Source organism: Erpetoichthys calabaricus, chromosome 3 (genome assembly GCF_900747795.2).
Source record: "Erpetoichthys calabaricus chromosome 3, fErpCal1.3, whole genome shotgun sequence".
In the NCBI taxonomy this organism is placed as follows: domain Eukaryota; kingdom Metazoa; phylum Chordata; class Cladistia; order Polypteriformes; family Polypteridae; genus Erpetoichthys; species Erpetoichthys calabaricus.
The window spans coordinates 33,576,569-33,588,597 of NC_041396.2; the positions used below are offsets into that span (position 1 = coordinate 33,576,569).

The window sequence follows — 12,029 nt, forward strand, 5'->3', positions numbered from 1 at the left end:
ATCATCTAAATTAACAATGTCTCATTTTTTCTTCCTCAGTGGTCTCAAAAAATCAGTTTATACTGATCCAGCTTGGGCGTCTTTAGTTTAAGCTCAGTGAAGGTTAAGAAAGGGAAGCAGAAGTAGTTTAGCTGAGCTGAAATTTTACTTTGAGGATTCAGAAAATCCCCCACCATCTTTAAATAATGCTGAATGACCAAAGCTCATGAGAAAGATGTAGAGCACATCCTCTCACAAATGCCAATCCTGGCAAGAGGCTGCTTCCTGGGTGGGTTGGGGGGTTAGTTTGACTTATGCTTTAAGAAGTCCTCAGTTTCAGCCTAAATCGAAAATCTTGTAATGACGAAATACATTAAAGGGTCTTAAGTGGGGTGTGGGCCAACTAGCTAATTAGAAGGTTCTTAAATCGTCAGTTCCATTCAATCTCCTTGCCCTTGTCACAAAGTTTTGTCTGCACCTAATCCCTAGCAGTATCTACTTAAACAAGGTATAAAACCCTCAGGCAGAATTGCAGAGAGCCCAAGAAGACATTGCAAACATAAGGAGTGCGCAAGGGAAATAGTAGAAGATATAGGCAGGTTTTGAGAGGGGCAGCTGCATTGCTGGTAGTCCTGTCCTTCTAGTGTGATAGCAACATTTTCTTTTTTGAGTTCCTTTAAGTTACAGCACCATGAATGGCACAGAGGGCATTAACTTCTATGTGCCCTTCTCAAACCGAACGGGTTTGGTACGGAGCCCTTTTGAGTATCCGCAGTACTACCTTGCAGCCCCTTGGAAGTTCTCAACGCTGTGCGCCTACATGTTTATGCTTATTAGTCTGGGCTTCCCCATCAACTTTCTGACACTGGTGGTAACTTTCAAGCACAAGAAACTTCGGCAGCCCCTCAACTATATTTTGGTTAACTTGGCTGTTGCCGGTCTCTTTATGGTCTGTTTTGGTTTCACCATCACCTTCTATACAGCTATGAATGGCTACTTTGTCTTTGGACCTACAGGCTGTGCTATAGAAGGCTTCATGGCAACACTTGGAGGTAAGAGGCTGGAGTCAAAAAAGGGTAAATATTCAATGGCTGAGAAAAAGGAATATACCTTGACAAAAAACATAGTTTCTTTTGAATCTTTTCTGCAGGATGTGGGTATTACCTGTCAGAAATTTCTTAATGGACCATCAGAAAAATGTAGTGACATGTTTGGGTGCATTGTGCTTTAAGAAGCAGACTAAGCAAAGGGAATAAAAAAGAATTTTGTAGGAAGAAATCAGTGGGTATTAGTTTGTTTTTTAAATTTTATTAGGATTTTTATTACAAATATTAACAGATGTGTGAGTGTAGGTGTGTGTGTGTTTGAATTAATTGCATTCTTAAGCATTTTTAAACAGTATTTCTCTAATGTTAATCCATACTGTGGTAACAGTAGTCATTTGTTGCTGCAAGACGTACTGATAGAAAGTTAAAAAATGCTTGATGGATCATATTTCATAAAAAGAGATCATTTTGTTATTTTTATTTAAATATGCATACATTAACAAGCAGAGCTGGTATTTATTGAGGAGGACGTGATGCTTAGTAGATGGGACATACTGTAGTTGGTAATTCATAAACCAAGCTGCCATTTAAGTGAGCGATATAGATCGCTGAAGCTCTTGAGAGCACAACCAAAAAAAATGTAAAAAATTGTTTTGAAAAAATCGAAGAGAAAAGCACAGGTGTTAAAATATGTCCCTCTGTTTAGGATGTAGGTTGTATTTTCTATTTTTTTTTATTAATGACCATCTAGATGCTGCCCACTTCCAACCTAAGCATTGTAAAGCATTCTGTTAAAGGTTAGTTTAAACTCAGAAACATTTTCTCTAGCTGCGATGGGCTGGTGCCCAGTCCTGGGTTTGTTCCTGCCTTGTGCCCTATGCTCGCTGGAATAGGCTCCAACAGTAGCCGGTTAGAGTATGACTGTCATTGGACTTCATTGCAGGATGTCTTTAGTTCTTAACACTAAATCTAAATGTTTTTCAGACTACAATGTTGGATATTGAAATTGAAAGAATATATACAGAACTTGAGAAAAATCTATATACACTTATGAAGACTAAGATGAATAGCTTTTTTTTTTTCACACAGTTGTCTTTGTGTCAAGATGTACTAGCTGGATGTTCTTTACTTTCTCTCCTATTCCACAGGTGAGGTAGCTCTCTGGTCTTTGGTTGTGCTGGCCATTGAACGATACATTGTAGTCTGCAAGCCAATGGGAAATTTTCGCTTTTCTTCTACTCATGCTTTCATGGGCATTGCTTTCACCTGGGTCATGGCACTGAGCTGTGCTGCCCCACCACTATTTGGCTGGTCCAGGTACGTAAAGGTTTGGAAAGTTTAAATGTTTCCTTCTTCTCTGTGTGGACAGCTTCATTCTTTAAAGAAAGTCCACCATAACAGTAAAATGTATTTGAATGCCAGCTACAGATGTATGAATATGTTTTTGTTTCAGATATTTGCCGGAGGGAATGCAGTGTTCATGTGGACCAGACTACTACACTATGAATCCACACTACAACAATGCCTCCTATGTTATCTACATGTTTGTTGTGCACTTCTTTATTCCAGTAGTTATAATCTTCTTCTCTTATGGCCGGCTCATATGCAAAGTCAAAGAGGTGAGTTATAACATAATCTAAACCGGAATATCAAGCCCATGATATTCTTGAAAGTATACGTTTTCTACTACATTAGGACACTGTTAATAGCAATTAAAACCAGTCTGAATTATCAAATGTACTATCTAATTTAACAGCTGTTTGCTTCCTGCAAGCATCAAGGTTGATTTGATTACTGATATTAACATGCTTGTGAATCGTAAAAGTCCAAGGTCTTAATCACAGCATTTTTGTTTGAACATTTCCTGTACTTTCCATAAGTAGAAAATAGTAGGATAGGAATCTTCTGGAATTAAGTTCATAATGCTTACACAGCTAATAAAGATCAAATATGCAACTACATAATATATGTAGTTCATCATTGCTGTGTGCACATGTTATAAACTGATCTAGCCTGGATTTGAAAGGAGGTTTTCTAACTCAAATGCTTTTTGTAAAATATACCTATATGTAAATGCATATTTCCTTTAATAGTTTTTAATGTTGCCCATAAGTTTCTGATAGGGAGATTTTTTTTTTAATTTCTGGAATTGAATAAAGGCAAATGGTTTAACTGAAAACACAGCAGGACTACTCAAATGCTATATACAGGCTTACCCCAAATTACAAATAACAACTTTGCAAAAATTTGCATATACAAAGAAATTCTTTAAATACATTTTTTTGATTTACACACTACACAGAAGTTGAATTTTCTCAGTTTCGAAAATGAAACCTGGAATGATTTTGAAACACATGCTACTAGCGCTAACACCCATTAATTTTCTCAGTTGTTTCAAATGTACTTCGTGGCAGCCTGCAAAACATGAGTGCGGGTGAATAACTAGCAATCACAGTCTCAGTTACTCCCATATCCTCAATGTGGAACAATGAATGATTGTTCCACATTGTTCATTGTTCCACATTGAGGATATGGGAGTAACTGAGACTGTGATTGCTAGTTATATCCTCAATGTGGAACAATGAATGATTTAAAGACTGTGCCTTTAAATGTGAAGCTTGAAGTGATAAAGACTAGGTAAACAGCTTTGATAGATAGATAGATAGATAGATAGATAGATAGATAGATAGATAGATAGATAGATAGATAGATAGATAGATAGATAGATAGATAGATAGATAGATAGATAGATAGATAGATAGATAGATAGATAGATAGATAGATAGATAGATAGATAGATAGATAGATAGATAGATAGATAGATATACTGTATATACAAACAACACACACAGGCACACACATGGACACAAAAGCAATTCAACAGTAATTAATGAAGGGTAATGTTTTATTTGATTTTGTTTTGATATCTAATGTTATTATTAAATTAATTCTGTCAATTTAGAAATGTTTTGATGTTATCTGAAGAAAAATGAGATCATTATGGAGGCCAGGAAATGCTTAAAAATGTTTTCCATTTAAATTAATGTTGATTAGACTTTCATGTTACAAAAAATTACCATACAAAGAAAACAATTTGCTTCATGAAGTGAGGGAAGCTTATATCTACAATTACTGAGTAATTTGCTTTGATATTACCAAGGGTTTACCAAGTTACTTTTGTTATTGTAAATAACAAACCCGAAATATTTCTCACTTCAAGTTAAATGAAGGCTGTCCAAGACCTATGCTATTTTGTTCCTAAGTACTACTGAATACTGAAAAGGTTTTGTAATTATTTTTTGCACACCTTTGTCTAAAATCAATTTAATATTCCCCATATTCTTATTATGGGGAGATTTTCAGAATTTTATGGCATTGAACACAGCAATCAGGGTCATCCAGAGTCAAACTCAGAATAACTCCGACAACATGAATGAATTACTCTACCCATCATCTATTAACATTATGTAGGTTTATATGAAGTTGCTCATTATTTTAAAATTTGCCTCAATACTTTTCTTATGGAAAATGATCAACTTTAATAATTTCTGGAGTCTAACCCCTAATAGCTAGATGAAAGGAGACAATTTTCTTGGTGGTTTCAGCATATGTTCTACACCATTGAAAGGTTTCACTGTAATCGGCCCAGTAGTGGACCCACTAAAAAGGTATTCACAAAAGGTATTCTTTTAGGTTTGCAATACTTAATTTTAAAGTCACACCCTGCAGATAAGCACAGAGGAGATGCTGTTTCAAATTAAATTAATTTATAAAAAACAGATGTAGTGGCTCTAAAGGTGTGCTCACATGACAATAAAATAAATAGCAGCACAAGGAAATGCCATACTAGGTTTGCAATGTGTGACTATAAAATTTTTAAATAGCCAATGTGTTAATGCTCTACAATGAACTGGTATGGCAGCGAGAGAAGATTTTTGCCTTTCATGAATCTGACTAGAATCTAAATACCTAAACATTAAAATGACAAAAAGTATATTTTATATATTACTAGCTGCCCCCCGCGGCTCCACCTGCGTAGTAGTGAAACAGGAAAAATTTTAAAAATCAATAAGAACTAAAAAAAAAAAGTGTAATAATTTGTATTGAGAACATTTGTATTGATAGCTTTCGTATCTGAGGGCCTCTTGATATGCAATATTTTTGGTTTTGTTATCTGGGGTGAGAATGTAGCTGTGATCTCTTTGCCAAAATTGTAAAAAGTTGTTTTAACAAGAAAAACAAGAAAAAGGTACTAGAATCAAGCAAAATTATCTGCCAATATAGTGAGAAAGTTTAACTTGTTAACTTGTTAAATTTTCTAAAAATGAGATTATATATCTTACACATACAAATCTACTCAAGTCAGTTATTCTTAAAATAAGAAAAACAAGATCTGTTATCTCTTTTCAAGATTGTCTGGCTTGTTAAGATTTCATTTTTTGCAGTGTTCAAGTGTATCATGGATAAAATGGCTCTCTTAAGCACTTTGTAAACTGCACTGAATATAGTGCAGTAGCTTCTGAACTAAGAATTACACAAAATCATGCAGGACTGTTCAGGTGTTCTATATTGTAATACAAATTATCATTTATCTTAATAGTGTTTACCTAATATTGATGAAAGTTAACACATACTGCACAAAGAAAAACATGAAAAAATTCAAACAGCCTTTAAAAGTATTGCTGTTGTACTGGCTACCACTTAATATCCTTCACAATTTAAAAATTCAGCAATGTTCAAACTCATTCATCCATTTTCAGATCATCTTCATCCAAATATATGGTAATGGGCCACAACATATTCTTGTAACATGAGACACATGTCAGTAGCCCTCCCTAGACGGCTTGCCACTCAATTGCACAGCATATTTATAAAAATAAAACAATTTTGAAATTTCTAACTTATTCAGACTACACCAGTTTTCAGAATTTACTTCTAATAATCTTAAAAATGTTCAAAGTTTTGTCACGCTTCTAACAACTGAAGCTGTCTCTCACTGACTGGAGACCTGTTCTATAATAAAAAAACTGAATTGTTTTATTGAGCATATCTCTTAAAATACAAAATGGAAAGTTTTACAGTATGTAAAATACATATTTCCTTAATACTGAGAATTATTTTAGTTTAAAATATAATTATTAAAAAAGACTAGAAAAACCCACCATGATCCAACTAATAATTATGATACGCAGTAACCAGCCATGTGCTGTCTGCTTTGCTTAATTAGTATCACGAGTTCAATGGCCAGATGGCAGACTGCTCATAACCGAAGAAGCACCGGCCTGTACTCCAAGTCTATGGATTTACTACGGACAGTCTTGTGCCCTTCATTATCTGGAAATACAGCAAGTCAAAATGGACAGTAATGCAATGACGCTTATCTAAATTACTAAGAGCACAATGCTTTTTCAGGTTGAATCTTTACATAGGTAGATACAGAGAATAAACAGAAAGAAACCACTTAATTAGGGGGAATTAGGCTTTTTACAGAAGCTCAATTAAACAACTTAGCAAATAAATAAATATTATTACATTATGATGAACAATACACCCCTTATATTATGGCACACAAGAAACCCTTCTCAAATACACACCAGAATAACTAAAAAGAAAGAAAACTTCTGACTTGGCAGTTACAGTCACAGTGAGGAATTATGCAGGCATATTATTGTTTGTATAAAGGAGCCCCCTTAGTATTTCTTGACACACTTTAGCCGAGTAATTTGTTCGCTGAAAGTCCTCAGTGTTAGTGTGTTACAGAGAGGCTGTGCAGCATTGTTCATAATAAACATCAGTTGTGTCTTCATTCTCTCCTCCACTACTACCTTACAGGGTGTCAGGAATGTGACCCATAACCAAGCCTGCCTTCTTTAATTAGATTGTTAATCAGGTTAGCCTCACTTGAAATGATGCAACTGATGTAGAATATGTAAAGGATCTCACTGCCCACATTAAATGAGTACAGTCTCCACAGAAAAAGAGTCTCCTCTGCTCATTTCTTAAGTAGTTCCTCTGTGTTTTATGATCGGTCTAGTCTGTCAGTGATGTGGACCTCCAGTACTTGTAGCAAAGTACCACTTCCACATTCAGTACTTGACTGAGAGACTGGGCACAGAGATTCGTTGAGTTTTGCCGATAATTCTTTCTGCACCAAGAGACAAAGTTCTCCAGACTCCTATCATCTGTCTCATCCCCCAAATAAATACACCCCAAAAGTACAGAATAATCACAAAATTTCTGCAAATAACATGATCAGGTGTTATATTTATAGTGCGAGGTGTACAAGGTGAAGATTGTAGGATTCTAAATATAAGAATTTCACTTCATTAAAAAAATCTAAGAACCCAAAGAATCAGCATCAGTGAAAAAGATTTTACAAGGGGTGTTCACATCTAAGTTAGTTTTTGACTTTTGTAAACTATAGTCCTTAACATTTCTGCAGCATCTGTTAAAAAAACCCTCAAGGTACCACACTAAAACTATACAAGTATGAAACTGAACAGTCATGCACACACAGGAAAAACTATGGACTGAGCAACAAGACATTACTGAGCACACATAACCTTGGCAATTTTGATTGACAAATTAACCTAATCAACACCTTTAGGATGTGAAGAAAATCCAAATGGAGAGTATGTTCCTTGTATTGTGAGATAGCAGTGATTAACAACTGCACTAACCTTTTTTTAATGTACCATAATTCAAGTGCTGAGTACTTTTACAGTACAATGCTGTCTACAACTACATCATGCAACTGGAAAACAAGTGTAGCAATTAAAAGATGCCATGTAGTAAATGGCATTTAAATTACCCTTTTCATTATCTACACTGGTAATAATTATCCAAAAATATATCAGTTGTGTTATTGCTATACAGATGTAAGTTTCGGGCAAGAGTAAAAGGAAAAATTACATTAAATTAATCCTTCACAATATTGAACCTTGCGTTCTTCTTTCAAGTAAAACCTTACTCAACAGCTGACTTGAAAGGATGAAGTTAACTTCTCTCTTTTTCTCCAGGCAGCAGCATCACAGCAGGAATCAGCAACAACCCAGAAAGCAGAGCGAGAAGTCACTCGCATGGTCATCCTCATGGTTATTGGGTTTATGTTGGCCTGGACCCCCTATGCCACTGTAGCTTTCTGGATTTTTATGAACCAAGGGGCCGACTTCACTGCCACACTCATGACCATTCCTGCCTTCTTCTCCAAGAGCTCCTCCTTATATAACCCTATTATATATGTCCTGCTAAATAAACAGGTAAGTAAAGAAGTTTAAAGGATCCTAAACAAAACTTAACCACCTGCTGCTACATCTGTACTACTTAAGTAACACTGCATTACAAACAACTATAAATATACTGTGTGTATATATACATATATATATATATATATATATATATATATATATATATATATATATATATAAATATACATATATATGTGTGTGTGTATGCATATGTTGTACATATTATACATGTGTATTTATGCATTTATGCATAATGTAAAGTGTAGCGCAGTGCCTCTTGGTTCCAGTATTCTGGATTCAGAGTCTGTGTTGGTTCTATGATAGACTGGCATCCTGTTCAGCACCTTTTCATGTCTTATATCCAATGTAGCCAGTATTGGCTGTGTCCTCCCTCAACCCTAAACTGAACTAAGCTAGTTAAGAAGATCATACTCCTCGATGTCAAATTATTTGGGTGCTCAGGCCTCTTCAGACTTTACTGTCCTTTGATGGTATTGATCTATTTTTAAGCCAGTATCACATGCCCCATTCTAAGACAAAATGAGTGAGGTCTGCTTTACATTTGCCTCTTCATATCATGCCACTCTCATGCTATGTCCTTCAGTGTCCATAAGCATCTGACTGAAGGTGGGAGGGAAGAGTTCTATGACACTTCTACTCAGTCTCTAAATGACTGGTTATCTCAAAATGTAGCCTTCAATTCCTTCCTTTTTCTCTTTAGTTCCGTAACTGCATGATCACCACAATCTGCTGCGGCAAGAACCCACTTGGAGATGATGATGTGTCCTCCACAGCCTCTCAAAGTAAGACAGAAGTGTCCTCAGTGTCTTCTAGCCAAGTATCTCCGGCATAGTCACATTTTTTACTGACCCAAAACACATTATGGTGACTGCTCTATTCCACAGTAGCATCTTCCTCATTTTTTTTCGATAACGTGCATTAACTGTGACAAAGATTTTACTGATCAAAAGGTGAAAGTGAAAAGGCAACCAAAATCAGAAGAATATGTCTGTCAAGAAGTCCGTCTTCCTAATGGTGAAAAAGTTCATTTATGTACTATTATATTTATATACTTTCAGCACAGAATTTTTCAACCCTTTTCTTGCTGCCACTCCTTTTTTGGCAGCAACACTACCGTCATGGCAACTGCAAGACTGCAGGTAATATCACAACGTCTCCAGGTAAACCATACTATATTGGTTAACTATATTGACCACTGAACATTCAACCATCCATCTGATAGCAGGTACAGTTTATCAAATGAAATTAAAAAAGTAACATCACCTTTGAACCTCTTTAGTCACTGTTCATGATGCCTCCCTAACTCCCTAGCACTGCAAAGCAGCCTTCCACCCCTAATACAGGAGTGTGAAAATTATACACCATGTGAAAAGGTCCTACTTTTCCTAAATATTCATGGGCAACCTGTGGATTTGCTTTTCTCTAAAATGCACTCTACGGTTTGCTCTATTCAGCTAAAGTTAGCCTCTTGATGACACTTTTCTTTTCAGTGTTGTAAAGAATGAGGATAGACATTTGTACGTTAACATCAGGCAAGTGAAAAATGGAGACATACGCAACGAAGAGCAAAAGCAGCAGGAGAACTGTGCAGTTTCACTGGGCAATATTGTTTTAGTGTTCTGAATGGCTGATATCTACCAAGCTCCTTAAGTCAGCAGAATATCAGAACATACGTCTACCCTGTATATCAAGATAAGCGCAGAAATGCAAGCTGAAAAGCCAACAGTTCCAGTATGATGGCAACAAAAGCTACTACATGTGATTGGTATGATAAACAAACACTTAAGTAATACTAGTGCATCTAGTGACTGAGTAACAACAAAATGGGAATTAGTTTCCAAGAAGAGCTTTAGAAGCTTCAGTCATTTTGAGAATTAATGCTGTATATAACATCAGCTTTTTCTGTGGCGGAGAGCTGCAATATTTACAAGGGTATACTGGACTACACACCTGTTTTGGTTTGTTTTTTGTCACTCTGGGCAAATAATTCTTTATTTGTCTGACCTTGTCATCACTGCTGTATATATTTTATAAATAAAGTATATAATGTGAATTTGTAAAGTCAAACAAAACATAGTAATAGAAATAAATGCATGCATCAAAAACCTAACGCTTGTGTGTTTATTTTTACACTGGTGTTTCCAAATCAATCAGTACCTCCTTATTAGTCCCATTTACTGCTGGGAGGTTATCTATTTCCTCACTTGTGAAGACCTCAGAAAAATTCTTATTTAGAGCATCTGTTATTTCACTGTCTGTATTTTTTAATTCCTCTTTACTATTCCTGATGCACTTCACCTCTTCCTTGACCGTTCTTTTAAAAATAAAATATTGAAAGAATCTCTTTGGGTCATGTTTCACCTTATCTGCTCTATTACTCTTCAACTGCCTTTTAGCCTCTCTAACATCCTTCTTAATGGATGCCATCAAGTTCTCATATGCCCTACGATTCACATTGGAGTTGTTAGTCTTGTACGCCTTGTACAGCTGCTTTTTCCTTTGCAGCTTCTTTTTGTAACTTTTTGTTAACCCACTGCAGAGTTTTTGTTATTTCCTATTAATTCCAAACTTAGGTATGTACCTGTCCTGCATTACCTGTAAAACATTGTAAACCTGTTCCACTGTTCCTCAACTGTTTCCACTCTTAACAGCTTAACCCAGTCTATCCTCCTCAGACATTGTCTCTTTTGCTCAAAATTTGTGCTACCTAAGTTAAACTTAACAGTTTTAGTCTTTGCATACGCAGTCTTATAAAACACTGAGAATTGTATTATATTATGGCCACTTGACCCTAGTGGTTCAATCACCTCTATACCTTCAATTCTATCCTGATTATTACAAAAAACTAAATCTAGACAGGCTTCACCCTGCATTGGTGCTTTAACATACTGAGTTAAAAAAACAGTCACTAATTACTTCTAAAAACTCCTGCTCTTATTATGCTCCACTATTTGCAAGGTTACCCCAGTTAATACTGGATAGTTAAAGTCCCCCATGACTATAATATTCCAATGTAAACTTGCCTTTTTAATATTACTAAAAAGATGTGCTTTCAAATTACTGTCTGCATTGGGTGGACTGTAACATAAGACCTCTTTCTCTAATGCTTTCCAGGCGAAGTTACATGTCCTCACTGACATGGGGCTCATCATCCAACAGAAGAGGACTTGCATTTAAATTCTGTTTGACATAAACTGCAACCCCACATCCTTTTCTGTTCTGTCTATTCTTCCTAAAAAAATGTGTACCCCTCTATGTTATACTCATCCCCATCATTGTTATTTAGCCAGGTTTCAATTATTGCTTTAATATGATAATTATGCTCAGCTTCATACAACTCCAACTCACTTGTTTTATTTTTGATAATTCTAGCGTTAAGGCAAACTATTTTTAATGTGTTACTCCTTTTACTTTCACATTTAAATGTTGGGTTAGAATTTACATGCATTGTTATTTTTTACACTATTCTTTGTTCCACCATGTACAGTTCAAAACCTAGCCTGTCCTAAACTCCCTGCCCCCCATTTCCTAGTTTAAACAACCCTCGACTAACCTACTCATACACCTCCCCAACATATTTGTGACCTCCTGGTTCAGATGTAACCGGTCACATCGGAACAGGTCCCATCTGTTCCAAAAGGAGTCCCAATGCCCCATAAATCTATACCCTTCTGTCCTGCATCAAGATTTGAGCCATGCGTTAAGCCTTCTAATCTCCTCAGTCTTACCTGGGCAG

The 12,029-nt window shown here is 35.9% G+C and overlaps 1 protein-coding gene across 1 annotated transcript; it reads left to right on the forward strand.

The window, feature by feature from the left end:
• The first annotated feature begins 502 nt into the window (after positions 1–502).
• LOC114647901 (green-sensitive opsin) lies at positions 503–10,398 on the forward strand. Its single transcript, XM_028796582.2, has 5 exons — positions 503–1,031; positions 2,174–2,342; positions 2,479–2,644; positions 8,045–8,284; positions 8,994–10,398. The coding sequence occupies exons 1-5, from the start codon at positions 671–673 to the stop codon at positions 9,123–9,125; spliced, it is 1,068 nt and encodes a 355-aa protein (XP_028652415.2). The 5' UTR covers positions 503–670; the 3' UTR covers positions 9,126–10,398.
• The last annotated feature ends 1,631 nt before the right edge of the window (positions 10,399–12,029 follow it).